The 20,841-nt window shown below is 36.8% G+C and overlaps 1 protein-coding gene across 1 annotated transcript in view; it reads right to left on the minus strand.

Moving 5' to 3' along the window:
- Positions 1-20,841, minus strand: part of MYO3B (myosin IIIB) — a 195,586-nt gene that overhangs the window by 60,339 nt on the left and 114,406 nt on the right. Inside the window, exons 23-29 of the mRNA XM_068408068.1 lie at positions 18,824-18,903; positions 15,699-15,719; positions 14,593-14,670; positions 12,552-12,757; positions 3,452-3,563; positions 2,448-2,610; positions 1,665-1,745 (exon numbers count right to left, since the gene is read on the minus strand). Of these exons, the coding sequence (XP_068264169.1) occupies positions 1,665-1,745; positions 2,448-2,610; positions 3,452-3,563; positions 12,552-12,757; positions 14,593-14,670; positions 15,699-15,719; positions 18,824-18,903 (741 nt within the window). The remainder of the gene's footprint in view (positions 1-1,664; positions 1,746-2,447; positions 2,611-3,451; positions 3,564-12,551; positions 12,758-14,592; positions 14,671-15,698; positions 15,720-18,823; positions 18,904-20,841) is intronic.

A 20,841-nucleotide genomic window follows, 5' to 3' on the forward strand; every position in this document is an offset into this window, starting at 1 on the left:
AAGACAGTGTGCGTGCGTGCTGGTGGGAAGAGTGCTAACAGCATTCCTCCAGCATTAAGTCCAGAGGGCTCAAGAGGACAGAAGTGTCACAATTCAATTCACATACTGCCTCTGCTCTGCCATGTTCAAACGCAGCATCTCAGAGATGGCAAGAAGGAACACAGCTCTGAATCTCTCCCATGTGTAGAAACATCAGAATAGATCAGTTGCTTTCTCTAGAGAGCTAGTAATGAGCATGCCTCTTCTACACCCCTAAGAAACCTGGCTGGATAAAACTCAAAGGCAGAATGTCCCCCACAGTCTCCAAGTGATACTGCTACACACCAGCTTCCTACTGAACCCAAGATAACTCTCAGCTTAAGGTAACAGCGGGACAGTGATGGGTCATTTCACTCCTCTATGGCCAAGTGTAACTGTAGCAAATACTCCAGAAAATAGTAGCAAGGGTTACTTTAGACCTGATCTCTGTGCTATCATGAAAACAACAGAAAATGACAACACAAAGAAGAGGAAGAAGGGGAGAGAGTGCTTATGCAGTCCCTCAGTGCTTGTTGTAATGGCAGAAAAAATTTCTCCTTAACAGTTCTCCATTGAACAGAGTATTCTGCATTTGACCCTAGAGCTATAGTTCATGATTCTACATAACAGTATGCGTGCAAAGCTATAAACTATTATTTTATCCTAATGATACTCTGTTCCTTTCTGTAACTAGACTGGTATTCTGTTTTCTGCTGAAAGTCACAGCGATGCTTAATTTCAAAGTAGTAAACTTAGACAAAAGAAAAACAAATTAATTTACTGGAAATGGCTTGATAACAAAGTAAAAGAATATTTAGAACACATCTTTTTCAGACTGACTTTAGATTATATGATACAGAACAGAGAGGTGACAAAGCTTAAGGAATACAGCACAGGAAACTGGTAGAATAAAGATGGTTCCTTGGTTTATCTGTAAAATCATTTGCTATAACTAATTTTTGATTGTCTACAGTCTTTCAACCTGGGGTTGGACAGGGAAGATGTATTACACTGCATCATATGGAGGCTGCTTCATACTGGCAGCATTTGAAAACACCATTGAGTTCACAGCACTGGTTCTTAGATTTCTGTGCCATATGGTACCCTGCTCTCTACTAGAGACCTACACAGCCCTATGGGCCTGTTTCTCCAATAATCTCTTTAAAGTTTATTCAAATTCATATTGATATGGCTGCATAGGAGTCTGGCAGAGAGTCAAAAGATTGGCCAAAGCTGGCAAACCCAGCAAGCAGTCAGAACGAAAACCTGGCAACCTGCCAAGATCAGGGCTCAACATAAAGACACAGAAATCCATGTCCAGCACCTCCCATCCACACTTTTAGTCAAATCAATCCAGTCCTCCATACCAGCTCTACATATAGTTGAATTGTACTGACTGTGCTCAGAAGAATCTTAAAAACACCGTTTAATCAGTATGTTTTGCTTTCAGAGAATTATTTACAAAAAGCCCAAAGTGCTTGATACCTGTCACTGATGCCATTTGATACTGAAGAACAAACGACCAGAAGTAATGTTTTTGATAGCTTTTGTTTGGACTGTATGTATTTCTCTTGGCTATAAACACTGACACATGAAATCACCCACAGCAAAATAGGTGTTGGCAATTGAAATAATGTTTTAATTACCTGCTTGAATATGTATAGCAGCATCAGTTCTTCTGTTCCTTATTTCCTTGTACTTCCTGCGAGCTTCATATCCTCTCCAGGCTAAAAATACAAAACCATGTGCTGGAAATTACATTTATTTAAGGAAGTGCTACAGAGTCTACAGAGTCAGAGATGTGCTGAAACTTTCATCCCTCCTGCCATAACCACTCCAGCCCCCATCCCCACCCACCCACATGTTGAACTCTGGGTTCACGACTGCAGTATTCACATCCCCACAACTTCAAACACCACTTCACTCATCCAAATTTTAATTGTCACCATGTGCTCACTGACATCCTAATCCAAACGGCAAAGGTGCATGATCATGTCAGCACAAGAACTCCCCTCCTCACACAGCTCCCCAAATTCAATATAAGGAAGCCTGCTAAATTACTGATAATCAGCCTCTCAGGCCCAGCCCACGACGTATGTTATCTGGAATTCTGATATACATGGTGGGGGGGTGCATGCTACTGCATTTCATTTATGTGCTGCATGCTAGTGTAGACATACCTAACAATATTTTCATTTTATGCACAGGCATCACATCCAAAATACTATAACATTTAGATAAAGGTGTTACCAAATACTAAGATGACACCTTAGAAGTAAATAATATTTGCATCGATTAGTAGGAGCGAAAAGCACCTCCAGTTATTTTGATTTCATAATAAACTATTAAGAATGAATAAATAATGTCCATGCAATTTAACAGCTTAAAATGCAAAGACACTCAATGGAACAGCGAATGTGAACCTTTACCTGACTGTATGGTAACAGCACTATTTTCTCTTTTCTCTTTGACTTTCTTGTACCTCCTTGCTCCAAGCCATCCCTTGATATAGGCTTGCATGACCACCACCCTCCCTATAACTTCTCGCAGGAACAAATTTAACTGCTCAATATGATAATACTTTAGAAAAACCTGAAATGGAACAAAAAAAAAAAAAATCAGTATTACATGCAGGCAGTAGCATAATCTCTTGTATTCTGCCTTTTCATTAGTCTTATGTCAGGGCATTGCTGCTGAGAAAACTGGTAAAATACTGGTTGCTGATACCATAGCAATCTTGTGAATCAAATATTTGCTCTCAGTGTGCTTGTGCTTTCATTATTTCACCGATTATAATCACCCAATTGCAAAATAAACCACATATTCACCCGCTTTACAAAATAAACTGGTTTTAGACATAGTATTGTCTAACAGCATTCTGCTTCAAGAGGCAAATCCTATGGGTGCTTACATACACTTTATCTGGGTCTTGAGAAGGAAAATTCTCCTTGTTTTTCCTTTGTGCACTGTAAACCAACTCAAGATATTGCATAATTTCCTTTTTACAGAAGTCATCCACTCCATTTCAGACCATGAACAAAGGCTCTTGACAGAGCCAGAAGTATCTCACCTGAAACTCCACAAACGGATAATGTACTAACCATGCTCACAGGATGGGCGAGTGCGAAGTTTCAGTCATGCCATGATTAAGAGCAGGAGGAACTTCAGGGGGGCACTACCACAGCAGGCAGTGACAGATGTACCGTCCTTACCAAGGCAGCTGCGTGCAGACTGCGCTCTGGGGAGGTACCCAATACGCCCCTTCTCTTGCAGCACTAAATCAGATGGCTTGGAAGGACACGTCTGTAACCTGGGAAGCTAACTAGAGCAAATTCCTTGTTCTTTTGTTCATCCATGCAGTACTTTTCAAACCACTATTAAACATATTTTGCTAAAAGGATACTATCCTTGAGAAAATGTTAGTGCCCTCTACCTTGGTTTTCCCAAGAATCCAGTTGTCTAGTTTAGATTTCTCCAAAATGGCAAGACAGTTTTCTCTGCTACCAAGGGGAGTCTCGTGTGCCTTGAATGCAAGGTAATAATACCTGTAAAACCAAGTAACAAAGAAAGAAATTACTTGACAATCAATATGTACTTTCACTGCTCTTCTCTAGCTCACAGCTGCATCTCTAGAACTCGTGGGCCAAATTCTCCCTTATACTCAGTCCTCTTCATAAATCATGACGCAGCTGTCATGAACAGATATTTGAGTGTACACATGACGTAAGAAAATAAGTGGTACCATAGTGGTGACAAGAATCTGCCATATTCTAGAAATCCCCAGTCAGTGTAATCATCCATAAAGGTCTTTTACAAACCAGTGCAACTTAGGAAACACCCAAGGTTGCTCTGAATTTTTCAGGCAAATGAGTGAATGAATGACAGGGAGAAGAAGGAAAAGTGCTAGAAATCAGAGTGATAGAAAGGAAGGCAAAAATAAAACCTTTTGATTAACGTGTAAAATAAGTACGCCATCTACAGAGCTGCATAACATACTTCAGCACAGTTACATCTCACTGCAAGTCTGCAAGTTCTGTTGAACAAGCAGGTGCTCCCTGTGGTGTTCAATGGACCTTTACAGATTTCTGAGTGGAAGAAAAGTCACATATTAGCACCAAAGAAAAAGAAAAGCACCAAAGGCAAGTTATTCATGACCTGATGCCTGTTTCTTATGAGAAATGCCAAAAAAGGCATTTCAGAAACTTTCAATATTTTAGTTACTGGTATCGGTCATTTTTCACAAAGACATAAAAATGGCCTTGACATTCCTTGTGAAGCCTAAATCCACATAAGAAGTCCAAGGCTCTTGAGCTTGTAACAAGAGCTTCCCATTTTCCGTATGCCAAACAGAAGGACTGAGGATTCTCAATTGGTGAAGACAGGCCAGCACTAGGATGGTAGGCAGTAGAATGAGAGTGATACTGACTGATTATGGAAGCTAAAAGGCTGACACTGTGCGAAGAATAAATATTAGTTTACAGTAAAAAAAAAACCATATCAATCTTAACTTACAGACAGCAAGATGCTCAGATTGCATGAATACCCACCTGTGTTTCACAGCTCCAGAAGAGATCATATACATGCATAATTAAAACAACTGGCATTGCTATTGTATCAGCAAGGATTTTATCAGTACTGATGGTTAAACAGAACTAGCAGCTATTTTAAAGAAAAAAGTGAATTACTCACATGAATCTAATAATTTCCTTTACTTACAAGGATTTATGTGGTTATGATTAGGTTTGTAAGTCATTCGGCATGATGTCTTTTTTCTGTTTGATTGGGATAAACAATTAATTGGAATGATTATGATCGATTTTAGTGGCCTTTGTAGCAGGCCCATACTAAACAACATTGACTTTTCTTTTGTCCACGTTCCCTTGCAAAGAACAGCCCCTAACAATTAGGTGAAATAACATTACTGTGCAAACAGTTAATGAAAAAAGGATGCAAATGTGTTTGAACTGAACAGACATTAAGAATGAATGGACCAATCCCTACCTGTAAAGTCATCATGCATTAACGAAGAGTGGTTTTATAGTATTTAAGTAACTCTACTTGCAAACAATTATGTTAAGTAACAGCAAGCACATGTGCCAGTTAGTTTACAAATTTAAGGTTATTTTAGCATAAGTACACTGTTAGATGGTAGCAACTGCCACCTCAGCTCTCTTTTATGAACCGTCATGTGTTGTCTTGGTCTTTATGAAGTTGAACAGGAGCTACTCTATTTACGTTGTGTTTGAGAGAAACTGGCAGGTTCAGCAAACCATTCTTCTAATTATTAGCATGGGGAAGAACCATCAAATGTTCTTTAAAACATAAAGAGAAGAATCCAACCAGTGAACCTCAAAGACAGATTCCTCTGTAGCCACACAGAGGCAACAAAATACCCCACTTCATACTGAAGAAAATATGGAGAAGCAATTAGAAAAAATGGAATAGCGCAAGACTTTTTTGGTTTTTTTTTTTAATCAGGGGAATACAATTTTCAAATACTAGCTCCAGTTAATCTCTAGATATTAGCTCCAGTTGTCACACAGAAAGAAAAAGAACCACTAAAATAGTCAATAAAGATCAAAGGGGAACAAAATGACGTCTGAAGGCAGAAGCACTGGAATCAGTCCTGGACCATACACATAGATATTCACCAACTGCAGTCATTGCCCACTCTGAATAATGATAAGAGATTATGTATTACTGAGTTATTTTTAATACAGTGACTTTCTCAAGAAGATGACATTGCAATTCTTTAGACCAAGTCTTTCAAATACTAAGAGTCATGCCATTTAGTAGGTATGGAGAAACATGGTGTATTTAAAAAGAAAAAAAGCACATTTTTATTACTTATTACTGAACTTAATGATGCCAGTTTTCACAAGACAAACAGTATTACGAGTTGCACTAATAAAACTCAGATTTAAAATATACGTATCACAAACAATTTGTGATAGCATGCAATTTGAACAAATACTTGACACATACATCAGGGAAGTTGCACTAATAGTAAGTTGCTGTTTGCTTCAAAAGCCAGTTCAGATAGCCACGTTATTTACACATGTATGTAATTTAAGCAGTTCCTTTCCTTAGAAGGAAGGAAGGTTTCAAGTAAGTGATAATACCAGTTTTCTGGTTGTTCATACACCTTTTAAGGCATGTTGTAGTTGCAAATTTTAAGACCACAGAACAGTTTTTAGATAGCACTGATGTAATAAAATAGCGAAGGGGGATCTCATAATTTTTGAGTCGTACTATCTTATCAATGACATTCTAATTGCTGAGAAGTTGATTTCTTATTCATGACAAATACCTGACTAAAAAGTATTTTTGAGCTATGCAATTTACATGCCTGAATACTGTTCTGCTTATGACAAACTTCAGTATCTTTTAAATGCAGTACCCTCTCCATTAGCTCTCTTTCATGATCTAGAATGTAGTTGCTTTTGGTACTCAGAAAAAAAAAAACATAAATAAAACAATGCCCATTTTTCTTACCAAATCCTATTTTAACAAATGTTTTTATAAACTTATCTGTCTTCTAAGAAATTAAGTAATTCAGAATGACAGTAACGTTACAACCTATGGAAATAACTTCAGTTTCTGTATGTAAACATATTGTCTCCCAATGTTTCATAAAAACTTCCTCTAAATGGTGTTTTTCCAAACGTTTTGATTAAACCACTGCATGGAAGACTCCTGTAACTGGTTAAACACGCTGGGATGTCAGATTTTCAACATCAGGTCTTTCTGGTCCTTTTCAGTTATGTCGTCTAAAATAAGGCAGAAATGACTACTCTTCAGAAATAAGGTCTAGTAGTATGAGACTGGCAATTTCTTTTTCATTATTTCTCCTCCAGAACTGCTTTTGGAGTTTGTACTGTGCACAGTATCTAGATCAGTGTTCCAAAGCTCAAATCCATGTATTTGTTTTAGGCAAACGCTTTGTTTTCTCTCTGGTGCCTGTATTCATGACTGAATCACGTAACTACAGATGCACAAGCAGTTTGACTTGATGTGCTCGGCATAACTGTATGGTAGTACAGCATGTGCCACATAGGGCCATCCAATTATTTACCTAATCTAAAATCTTTGTACAGCAATGGACCATATGGAACATTTTAGAGGAAGGTAAATGTTTCACCTTAATGTATCTGGTAAAAGTGTGCAAATATTGTACATGGTGAAATTGTAGAGGAAACATCTGGGCATGCACCCAAAACTTTGGGGTATATGCAAAACTACAACTGTTCATTTTGATTTATTGTCCTAATTTCATCTCTATCACACTTATGTAAATCTACTGTACAGAGATCACAGCCAGAGCGACTTCTATTTACAGCATTTCACCAATTGAAGAAACCAGATACTAAACTTCAGAAAAGTAGAGCTAGAAATCACATTTGCTTCCAGATGAGATGAAAAATTCACAGCTCTACTTTTTTATTTCCATATTTGCATTTGTTACTCCAGCAGAAAATGCATTAGTCTGGAATATTTCAGTGCTCTTCTATGTTAAGCCAATAGTTTTATTTCTATTTTTTAAAATACAGTTTATAGTCCTTCATGTGTCATTTCACCAGCATGCACATATTTGTGCAAAAATACTTTATTTTCTTGGGTTATACATCCTGCTTGAAAATTCCCTACACGACACATATTCATCTACACATTTCCTAAAAGTACTTGACTAATCACATCCTCAGTAACACGAAGACTAAGTAATAGAAAAGTAATTTTCCCTCAGAAGAAGTAATTTCTCAGAGCTGATGAAACTCTGGAATTATGTATTTCTTAACCAGTGGTTCTTAAACTGCACTACAAACTATCCTTCATGGACATGAACAGTATTCCAGGCAAAAAATACATTAAAATTGAATTAACTGTACTTAATAGTCATTAGGCATAAACCAACTTTTTAAAAAGTTGACTTTATCACCAGATCAATTGCAAAGCTAGGACATGCAAAGTTAAGGTTAAACATTAAAGACATCCAAGTATGCTAAGATATGGAAAACTTCAGAATGATGCTATGCATTACCTATCTGATTATGGCCAAGGCATTTTAGTGTTGGTGGTTTTAGATTAGATAAACTGATTGTAAACAAATGGTTCAATTTCTCTCCCCTCCTTAAAGGGTGAACTGTGGAACTGCTCAATAAATAGCATTTAAACAGCACCATTAACTACTATATCAGTGTCTCTTACTAGAGTTCCCTTCGCATTCCAGACTTAAAGGCAGCATCAATTCTACACGATTAACTCACCAGAGTAATGATTAACTCTTTTGCTCCTTAAAACAAATCTTTGTACTAAAATATACTGGCCTGAGGTGGAGAATGGACAATGATATGTGAAAAGGATGAGGTGCAAGAGGGCAAAATCCCTTTCTAGCCAGACCCCCAGCAATAGTAGGGAGATTCTCAACACTCCAAAAGACATTTGTTCCTTCTTAGCCCTGGAGTTGTAAAGTTAAAAAAAAACTCATGTTTTTTAGCACTGAAAGATCCATTAAATAACTTTCAAAAATTCCTAACTTGTCTTGGTTGTATCTCACCTTGTTCAGAAACTTTCACACCTGAATTCATACAACTAATTGCATTTGATTCTATATTGAGACTATGAATTAAAAAATGTAAAAGAAAAATGAAAAAACATCTAAGATACTCTTGAAATTCAGTAAAAGATACCTAACACTTATGCTGTAAATCATCAGATAAACATAGAAAGGCATAATTTGGTCCATTCTGCATATACAATTTATAAGGGGTTATCAGACTTTTCACTCCTAGAGGTTTTGTATCTTCTGCATCCTGCAACCATTTACCAGTGTTCTGTGCATGACAAGAGTCTAGAAAGTATATGTGGAAGGGACAGTAGTTTACCTTATTTAAAGTGTACAGGAACATTATACAGATCTGGTGAAATCTTAAAGCCACTGAAACAAATAACAAACATTTCCATGCATAATACTAAAATCAAAACATGGGAGATGTTGCAATTTTGTTTCCAGAAATCACTTTGGGACTTTGGTACAGTGCAGACTCAGTGTTAAAAGTAAGTTTGCATTAAAAATGCATCATTTTAAAAGCAAGCCTTTCTTTTCTTTATAGAAAACCTGTTGACTTCTAATTTAATTCAGTGTTTCCCTGATTGTGAATAATAAACAGGTCTATCACCACTAAATTTTTGGGGTTAGAAGAAAGCAGGTACTGAGGTAAAGTTTTACAGGATTTTGTAGTATTTGAGCAGTTTTCATTCCTAGCTCCACTCAGTGCAGAATGTGACTCATTAAGGTCAATAAGGCTTTATATGGTCATGAGAAATATCACACTGATGGTTTAGAGACTGTGTGTACCAGGTGTACCAACATTGACCTTACGCAAATTTGCACTGTAAGATTGAAAAAGCAGAACCAACCTCACTGGGATCACTGTTACAGTAACAGCACTAGTATTGCCATGAGCATTTGATCTATCATCTGGCTACTGTGGAGTAGGTAGTGCTTATAAGAAAAGTGTACCCTGCATCCTAATGCAGCACAAAGAATTCTAATGCAGAACGTAAACTAGAGAAGAAGAAAAAAGACAATCCTTATATGAAACTTGTACAGAACTTCTCAACACACTTCTGTGTGCTTATCAGGCACTTCAAGCCTGACAGCATTTAGCACCATTAGACTCTCAAGTCCCTTATCTTTCAACCCATGGTACAGTATATGACACATTACATAAAAGCTGGCGGATATGTGGTAAGGACACACCTGCCCACCACATCATCTCATGTGAAGTTCTAGGGGTTTGGGCACTCGGATATAGCAAGGAACATCCCATTTAGTGGGTCTTCCAGTGCAGGTCCCCGCTAGAAAGCACACCTCCCTTAGCAGCTGTGCAGTGCACAGTCACTATGTGGCCCCACAACCCAGGCACACCTGGTTGCCTGATCAGGTTAACAGCCTGTGCCTGAAAGCTAGGATTCCACCCTGAGAAAGGGGCCATGCTGCTTCACAGCAAACACATGAGAAAAACATGATGGCATGAGGTGCGACACAAGGCCAATGGACATGAAGTGCCTAAGACTTGACAGGTCTATAGTGTTTACAGGGGCTGAAGATTACATTTTCCTACTTTAAGTAAAAGAATATGTATCTTTACATACATAAAACAGATGGTTGTATACTTGGCTAAAGAAACATTGTGTGAATGAGTTACAATTAAGTCCCCTCCTCACCATCTGTTTTTTAACCCAATAAACTAACTTCCAGGTTTGCAACACTGAAATGATCTGTTGTACATGAAAACAGAAGACAGTAAAGAGTAACATTAGACAGAGTTTTATCTTTTGTTTACTTCCCACCTGATAAACCCTGAATGGTTCTGTTCCCTGCCTTTGATTGTTTTGTCCTCATATTTCCTGCTAAGAGTTTACAAAACAGCATTATTGAACAGGCAGATAAGAAGCACACCTATTTGTTTAATAACATCAAGGGAGAAAAAGTGCTGGCTCATCCATTTTGTTGTTAAGTTGCTCAAAAGGATCAAAATACCAATTAACTTGCTGGCTTAGAAAATCTTTGATATCCTCACATTTACTGACATTTTGTAACTCTTGTTCGTACTTGCCAAATGTCTTTTTGATTATGAACAAAAAAGTGCCAATCTGTTTAGCATTTGACCTGTTTTCTCAAACATTTTTATGTATTCAACTACTTAGTTCCCCAAAACACTTGACTAGTCATGGCTGTAAGTTGAAGAAAAATGTTTCTTGTTCCACCGATAGATTTTTAAAGCATTGTTCATTATTTTTTTTTTTCTCAAGAGCAAAACAGAATAGAATTTGTTTAAAAATAAAGCATGAACTGAACAAAGGAGCAAGAACATTCCCTCTCCTGCCCCCATTTATATTCTGAACTCAGGAAGTCTTCTATGCTGTTGGGCAAATTGCTAAATCTTCCCCCCACTTCCCTTGTCATGTTGACTTACTTTCCTGAAAGAATTACATCAAGTTGGACTAAAAACTTGGGGAGTATCTGGCAAGATGTTAAAACACAACTTGCCCTTATCTGCAGGAATGAAAGCTACAGGCAGCTCTGCTTTTATTACCATTACTTTTCAAGGTTGTACTCAATTTCAGTGCACTTTTGAATGAAAAGAGTCTACTGATAAGAGGAGGTCTAATTTCTTCCCAATTTACACTAATTTCAGTGGAGTTAATCTTAGTTCACTTATGTGTAAATTGGATAAAAGCTAAGGTTGATAATTCTGCCTTCAGCCTCTTCAGGATGTTGCAAAGATGTGTTAGTGATCACAAAAATTAATCTCTTTGTTAAACCTGCTTTAGAATGGTGTGACCTTACTAAAATTAGGAATGTAACACAAAAAAAAGGTGGGGGGAAATAATGTCTGAAAATTGAATTGCTTTGATGGACAAATGAACATGTTAGTTATCCTTCCTGGGATATATCTCTCTCATGTTTTCCTATTACATATTCATTTGGCATACTAATATATTACAAATCAGAAAATTTCATAATATTTCAGAATTAATTAAGCTATGGTTTATTGTTCAACATTTCTCAATGCAAGGACCACAGATTTCCAAGCCCAAATGACTGATTTACACACATATAAGTTTACCCAATCTCTGGGTCTTAGAAAAGCCTGTGAAACTGTTTATGCCTCTTCTTCCTCAAAAACATCATCAGCTCCTTCCCTCTAGCATCATGTGAATGACTTGCTTTCAGTAGATTCATTAACTCTATATTGTCTCAATGAGCAACCTCCAGTTCAGAAAATATCACTAAATGCTTGATTTAGCCATTCACTGCTTGTTCCTACTGTTGAATAGTTTATTGCTTAACAGTACCGCTTCTGCTCCATTATTGAATTATCAATCCTACAGACAGCAAAACAGTGAATACTACACAAAAACATATTTTAAGTCTAAGGCAAAACCATAGTGATCATATAAATGTATTGTCATCATAAAGACAATAGCATTTCCTGAATCAAATTTATAACTTTTTGAGACTGAGAATAGTATTAAAGCTAGTAATAGTAGCCATGACAAGGGTTCAGGTGAATAGAGATCTGGTTATAATTCATGATACCTCCAAGATAAATGACTATGAGGCTACAAAGCTATTACAAGGAATATTTCTAAATCTAAAGCTTTTATATCAGTTCATTCTTAAGCATGTGCATATTCTTCATACAATGGCTGAAGGTCACTGACCTTCCAAATCCTTGTACTATCTGAGCATGATGCATAATTTCCACTTGTTGCCTCTACTGAGGGAACCATGGGGACAGGCTTGCTACTGAATACTAAGTGCTCACTGCTGGTCTCATGTTGACTTTTGTCCATCAGAGCTCAGATTATCTCGTGTAGTCTTTATCTCTGATAGTCGCTGCTCTCATTAGAGAATCAGACCATACATGTACAAACCAATGTTTGCAGAACTTTCTGTACTTAAACATAGAGTATATTTTATTGAATGGAGTTTTAAAACAACAGCCATGGTATAGAAGTCTTACCTTTTCACAAACTCTTCAAAGAGGATGCGATGAGAATACCCTTTTTGACGTATTTTGACAGTTTCCAGAATTCCAGTGTATCGTAGCTGCAATAGAACTCTCTCATGAGAAAATGTCAGCGCTTCTCGATCATCGTTAGGTTTAATGCAGCGGATAAAGTGAGGCTGTCCAACAACCATTTTGGATAAAAGATCCATTAGGGAATACTAGTGAGGAAAATAGAAAAGATGAACACACTTGACTAAAAACTGCAATGCAACTACGTAAGCAGGAGATATGTATTTGTAAACAGTATGTAACGCTTGATTATATTTTAATTTATAACATTAATCTCATTGATGTTTTATGAATTTTTAAGCTTTTGGCTAAAACCCAGAACCTATTAAAAGTTTTCAATTGTGAAAAAAAATTATTAATCTAGTTCTTATTTCTTACTTCTTACACTTTTCTCTTCATCTCTCCTTATACCACATTTCTGTAGTTGAAGAAGAGCCATACTAAAAAAAAAGCAGAACTGAAAAATGTTCTAACTACAGTTCTACTGTAGGCACATTTGACGAATCAAATATCCCCAACAGAAGTACAAGCTTTACTGTGAAACAATCAATCACAGAAATTCACAGAAAATCATGGGGAAAGGGATGCAAGAAGTCATCAGTTCAGTCCTCCACCCAAACAGGACATTAGATGTATCTGTACCATTTCAGGCATGTGTCTGTTTAATCCATTTTTCAGAATCACTGAGGATATAGACTCCACAATCTGAAGTGCTGCATTACCATGACTATTCATAATGTTCTTAACATCTAACCTAAATCTTCCTGCTGAAACGTAGGCCCATCACTTCTTTTCCTGCCCACCCTGGACATGGAAAACAGTTTATTCCATTGTATTTTACACTAAAATGAAAAAAGCGTGATCAGATCATATATATCTGTTTTTCCAATGGCTCCTCTGAATACTGATACTTCTGCTCCATCCTCACTTTATTAACTCACTGTACGATAAGTATTTTTTGCAAATACACTCAATCTCAAAATCATGAACAATTCTAAGTTGACTGTGGTCACTTTGCTGTAGGCTGCATCCATACTATGGTGTACTTTCACACTCACTCCCCCACTCCACTACTTTTTTTTTTCCACAGTTCCTACACAGCTGACATCTGTATAGCTCTTTGCAGGAGCACTCTAAATCCACACTTGTATTACTAGATAAGTCTGTATGTGTGTCCCTGTACCCTCCACACTGGGGCAACATCTCAGCTTCCTCTACGCCTTTCCTTACACTATTTTGCATGACAAAGAAAACAGGTATTCCTACACCGCATAAAGCTTTGACCCACACTGGCTAGCACAGAACTGTGAACTTCCCCATTCTGCACGGTACAAGCGCAGCCCAAGGATCAGCTGCTCAAAACTTTTCCACTCTGCAATGACCGCAAGAAAAAAATATTAAAAAAAATATTAACCAACAGCCTTGGATTGGCACGTGGGTGTCCTGACTCCTAACCTTCCAGTTCCAACAATGCCTTTTCCTTACCTGTTTGATTTAAACACATACGCAGAATATACATTACCCCAGACAGGACTATTACTGATAAAATGGCAATCCATATCATTTATAACAGTACTTCCAAAAGATGGATTGTTTTTACTTATTAGCACAAATAATAAATCTTAATCTTTAAAAGTAGGTATGCTTGAGCTTGTGGAAAAAATATGAAGGCTTTAGTAATGACAGCTATGCTATTTGCACAAAATCACTTTTCTGTTCATAAAAAGGCCTGTTCTAGACCTCCAGCATTTTAGATGGAAATAGTCTAACTGTAGATTGTTATCAATGTACTCAGTGAAATTATAAAAGTATGAGGAAACAAAAAGAAAAGGACCAAAATAAAATTTATGAGTCTGCAAAGGCCTCACAACACAATAAAAAAAATTATCTTCTTATTCTCTTTGATCTCACAATCCCACAAATACTTCAGACATATCTATTGTTCTTATCACCAAAATATTTGTTTACAATTTAACTTTTGTACCCGAAAATAGGAAGCCATAGTTTGCCGCTTCATGTTAGTTGTTTCCTCAGGGTGTCGCATAACCTCCATTGTGTCAACCTGGAAGACAAAGCTCAGATGTTAGAGCTGTTCCAGAAGCACTGCAGACCCACCCCACCTCGCCCATGAAAGCTGGGTTCAGTTTTTGTTATGGTCATTCCTTCAGGTGTGAGCACTTCAGAGTACCTTATCAGAGGTGGGAAGGCCAGCTTCTAACAGATGCAGGATGCGCACTGATTTCAGAGAGCTGTAAGTGTTCCGAAGGATTTCACACTTTTGTTATGATAGCATAACACTAAGCCGATGAGGGAGCTGTCAAGATGCAATATCTTATGAGCCGCTTTCTAAAATGCATTCCGCTTATCAGCACTACCATGAACTCCAACAGGTCTTATTTTCTGTATAAGAAGAGTTACCATTTTTGTAATGAACAGGAAGTAAATTGAGCTGCCTCATTTTGATCACATATGGGAAAAATGTTGTAGGATAACAAGTGGCAAACCAAGTAGGTAATCTCAGAATGTATAAGTCTTTTCCTTTCTGCTGTTGTGGTTACTATTAATTACTGTAAATTGCTATTTTGATGCCAAGAGTTTCAGCAAGCTTACTCTGCTGAACTGCTGTAACTTCAAATACCGCTTTCTCAGCATTTCAGAAGTTATTTTTAGAGGGTATACATGGACAGCAAACATAGTGCTCCTCGCATATTTTAGTTATATTGTCAGTACAGCTGTTCTTATCAAAATGAAACCAGAATTTATGAATTAGTATAACCACGGTTACCAGTCACAAGCAGATTGTGTTGCTGTATTACAGCTCAACAAAATTAAAGAAAATGAACCAGCATCCTGTTTGCATGGAGCATTAACAACATTGTAACATTCGCTTGCTTTGTGCCAGTTTATCTGTTCTGACCGGGCAGCATTTGTATAAACCGGATAATGCTGTTGTCAGCACCTGTACTGTAATTCATGGACTTTGCTCCATATGATCATTTCCAACACTCACTGACTTAAGACCACTCTTCTGAACTCTAAAAGTAATTGCTGAAAGATTACAGTTCTCAATAAAGTAACTGTCTCTCTTACCTTCAGGAGATATTTAGGAGACTGCATGCAAAATATAAAGGAAATTAAGCACTAAGTAGTAATAGATCAAGAAAATGGATTCTGTGTTCGGGAAGAAATCAAAAGAAAACTTGTGAAGACAAGATTCAGAATACAGATGGTGCAAAGGGAGACAGATTTCCATGAGGGTGACCATAAAAATTTCAGTATCTTTTTGTAATCTGTGATGTTCTAGCCCAGAGTGGTGTACATGCACTAGTACACATCTCAAACTAACACATGAGAAAAAAAAAAAGATGCAGTTTGATTTCTCTTTTAAGGATGTTAACAGAAAATTCTGTAACATATCCAAGGAAAAATGCGTTATCAGCACAGATAACATCAAACATCTTTAGAGGTTACCTGACAAAGTAAGCATCACTGACCTAATCAGAATAGCAGGCGTATCCATGGAGAAGGATATGGGAATGTTTCAAAACTATCTTGGCAAGACAACTGCTTTTTGAGAATTGATATCTAAATCTCCAGTAAAGGTGAGGTAGAAGACAAAAGCCATACCAGTGAATATTGACAGTAAGTTCAGAATAACTTACTGATTAATTTAACATTAATTTAATGTTAAAAGACAGACAATTTAATCGTAAAGAACACCAAATCAAGAGCAAAAGCAAATAGTTTGAGGACGGCACTGAAGCCCAAATGCCCATGAATTTCAGCTTCTAAATTGGATTCTTGTCTGTCTAGAAACGCAGAAGCTCTCAGTGATATTGCTGTTGGAGGTTCAGCACTCATGATCTCTCAGTCATATCTGGAATATGTGCTGGCCAATAAAGGGTGAGCTTACGCTCTGCCTTTTGGGCAGTAGGATACTGTAAGCATCTCCTTTTCATAAGTGCTTATTTTCACCAAACCTGTAGAATCTTACAATCTTTGAGACTGCCACTCTGTCAAATATGGTTTACTACAGCCTGCTGGGTTCAAAAGGATTTTGTTTTGTTTTGGTTTTTTTTTTTGTGGGGGAAGGGAGTGAATACACAGAAAGACAGATGGTCAGAAACACTCACTGAGGAGATGTAATACACTTCTCAGAAAATCAGGGTAAAACCAGTATTCTGAGATTCCTTTTTCTATGGATGAAGCTGTAAATTCAGATCTGTGCAATCTGTAAGGACTAGGATCAATTTCCAAATCTTTTTGACAAGAAATATTTGAAGTTTCCATTAGAAAAATTCTGATAGATCCTGAAGCTAGGAAGATTCTCCTGTAAGAACTTTTGAAGTTTTGTCTCTGGTTAATTTATAACATTGTGTGTCTATGAAGCCATGCAGTTTTATGGTAGGGCAATAACTGCATGTAAAACAGGCAATAGGCTTTATCACAACTGGCTTGTCAGAAAATGACAGAACATAATAAGAATGTCATGATATAATCTTGTGTTTTAAATCACTAGCTACTATTTTTAAACTAAAACGAAGAATATTTCAACTGTTAAGTCACATTTTTACATGACAGTAGTAACGACGTACAATATACATTTATACGATTACAACTGAAATGGAAAACAGCTTGACCTAGAAAAGACAAACTGTTCCATCACTAAAAAAAAATGCTTATAATAGTTTTGAAACAATATTAAAAGAATGATTTATGACATCATGTCACCTTATGAAGTCACTGGAAATTATTACTTTCACATATTGACCACACCTGCTGCTGACATGATATGAAATACTGTAAAACCAAATAATATGTTTTGCAAAAGCAAAAAAGCTCATAAAATAAATAATAAATTAAAATTTCCAAAACTTCCAAACAAAATTACTACATTCAGATTTTTTTAATAAATTGCAAAATAATGATTTAAAATCTTTTTCCTGAAGTTGTTTTAATCATAAGTTTTATGAAATTATAAGAAAGAATTTTTTCAGCTAAAAACTCCTTGAATTAACATTTTCTGAATAGTGCTGCACTGATGCATGCCTTTTAGCTCCTTTAAAAATTTGAAGAGTGAGTAAAAACCACTTAAACGCTACTTAGTATAACTGATTGTGTTTATTAAAGCTCTAAAAGAGAACTGCTCTGTTCCATTCCAGCTGTATCAATAAAATGTATGCTTAGAAAGCTTATGCTGAATATAGCTGGATGTGGAAGACAATGTGTCTTTAATACAAGAAAACTGGAAAGGCCATTATCTGTCCTTCAGCACTGAAAGTGTTTATATCAGGGAGGAAATAAATCTCCAAAATCCACATCTGTAATTGCAGGTACAGTGAAGGATATAGATGTCTGGGCGACACAAATTACTGTATCAACATTTGAGCATGAGCTCCTAATAACAGGAGAGAATGAAAAGAAATAGAAAACCCAGAAGATAAAATTCTGTAGACTTTTGAACAGTTGCTGTTACCACATTTGTTTTTAAAAAATATTATTGTTTGCTTTGGAGGCAAAAAAAACCCCTAATCCTTAACTAAGTTCACTCTAACAGTACTACTTAGGAAGTGGGGAGAGAGTGTACATGCTATCAGTTTGAGGAACCCTCACAAATGAAGTGTACACACTTGGCAACACCTCCTATTAACTGCCATAAAATTATCCCACCCTTTTGCAATTATGCCACATATTTTTATGGCAAAATCCAGCAGCATTTAAATTCTACAGTTTTTCTTTTTAAAGAATAGTGGTTTTGTTGAATTGTTCTTTTCTGGTCATCTATCAGTCACAAATGTCCCCTGGTTTTTCACTTGCAAGCTGAATAAAAAAGGAACGGATCTTTTTTTTATTTTGCCTTTCATACTCTTAAATACACTATTCAAATTTTACCTAATTAAATCTCTTTCTAGGCCAAAATTGCCAGAGTAAAGCCTTGACTCCATTGAAATGAAGAGGAATATGGCTATCAATATCAATGTGAGACTTCACTCCAAAAGTTTAAAGATTAATTAGTAGTAAATTGATTCTTCACTGGGGTCCTCACTAAAGCTGGGAACAGTGCTCCCAGCTGAGGTGCATGTTTTCTGATATTAAAGCAGACTCTCATTTGGTAGGAACCTCACTATGCACCTACATCAGCTAAGCATGGTGTCCACAGTCTCACTGTAATATTTTATGAACAACTGCCTGTCTTCAAAGGGGACACTACTAACCTTTATACGCCCAGTGCTAAGCTGCGGAGGCAAAGACCTAGATGCTGCTGTCACTCTGGCTCTTGCCTGTGCCAAGTTACCTGTTCAAAAAGAAAGAAATACATACTGCAAAAACCATTCAAGAAGTTTAGCAGGGAAAAATTTATATGGTGGAAAATCAGCTTGTACAATAGTACTAAAAATAGCAGACACCACCACACTTCTTCCACACCCCGCTCATTACCAATTGTGCCTGCAGAGCATTCAGCTCAGGCATGACAGAGCACAGTGTTGATTTAAAAGGGAGGAAAAAGTCAGTGATAAGGTGGTATGTCACTGACCTTAGCTACTGAGCTCACGAAAACAACAGCACAAAGGCATACAGCTCAATCACTAGTAATCAATTTCTCTGTGACTCATTGAGAGATTTAAAGGAGAAAAAGACAGCAGAAACAACCGTGTTTCTATGAAATCATGTGGATCCTGAAGTGTTTAGACAGCATCTTAAGCTCACAAACTAATGGAAGAGATGAGAAAATGATAAGACAGTATCTTTTTTTGACCTTTTGACATATAGGTGTGCTTAATCCCCAATCTTATTGCCCCTTGAGGTTTTTAAAGACTGACTCCATTCCTCAGGCAAAAATATATTGTGGTGTCAGCTGAAAGACAAGTGCCTTTTTTTAAATGTACAGTATGATGTGTCCTAAACTTTTCCTCTGTACTTGTAGAAAGCCAAAGTCATGACAAAATAGCTTTTCAAAATAAAGGCTCAGAGAAAAGAGAGGAAGTGATATGGGACTGTGCATATGCAAGACACTGTATATTTCAAAGTTTTAGCAAGTCTAGCACAAGATGTCCAAATGTTTTCTCTGGCTATATCTTCAGAGGCTAAACTGTGATTAATAGCATTGAAAGAACCCTTTGAAGCAGGATTGGTGACATCAAAGCCCTAATCCATGGGTGGCAGGATTTTTATAATGAGTGGGAAGCATTTTAACACATTTCAAAGGATTTACAGCATGAATAAACAATAGGCCTCTGCAGATGTACCACACACCTTTCAGAACCAGAACACATAAATAAGTGTCCATTTTAATTTAAATGTAAATAAAGTGTTAACACTTCTTTCAGATGCTAAGTGCCTTGTTTGCATCAACTCCAGTGTTTAGCTGTTTGCTTTACAGAAAGCCAATAACTCTAAAGTCTTCAGAGTTTTGCTAAACTATATATCACATAACTGATAAGAAGGCAGGATGGGAAAAATGAAAACCAAGAACACTTAATCGCTGGTAATTATTTCATCAGGGAGCAGAGCAAACCTAGTGTCCACATAACACTGAAAGGAATTTTTGCTCTTGCTTCTCTCCAAACAAGAAAAATACCAATCCCCTGAAAACAATCTGGGGGCCAGCACTCAAACACGGCAATGGCATTCTTTGGAGCGATTCAAACATTCTGTATTCATTTAAAAAGTATTTCTCTTTTAAGCTGCAGGCATTGGGATTGACATAATGCTACAAAACTGGCATGTCATTTCCAGATCTAACAGCATGTGTTACCTGACAGTCTAAATCACAGTGCAGAATACAAGGTATGTCCACATTTTTGGAAACTGCTTTAGGCTATAATGTATATGTTAATGGGAACTGCAACTCTATTTTGAAAATCTTATATATCTATATATACACATGGTACATATGGTATATGCATGTATCTCTCTAAGCTTAAAATGAAGACTTTAATGAGCAAGTAGTTAGTGAATTTATTTTTCTTTCAGCTGTAATTTTGATATTTTTGTGTGTTAGAAATTACTCTTTTTTGCCTTTTTTGGCTAAAGTAGACAACCTGGAAAGGTTGTTCTTCAGATTAGCAAGTCTAAAGATTGAAAGCCTTGCACTGGAGAACTGATGACACAACACTGGGACAAAAGAAGGGAGTTGGGAGAAGAATCAAATTTGAATCAGATTGTTCAAAATGACTAAAATTTTATTGTGTTTTATAACAAGTTACAAAACTCTAATAACCAAGTAAAATTT

Source organism: Nyctibius grandis, chromosome 9 (assembly GCF_013368605.1).
Source record: "Nyctibius grandis isolate bNycGra1 chromosome 9, bNycGra1.pri, whole genome shotgun sequence".
In the NCBI taxonomy this organism is placed as follows: Eukaryota; Metazoa; Chordata; class Aves; order Nyctibiiformes; family Nyctibiidae; genus Nyctibius; species Nyctibius grandis.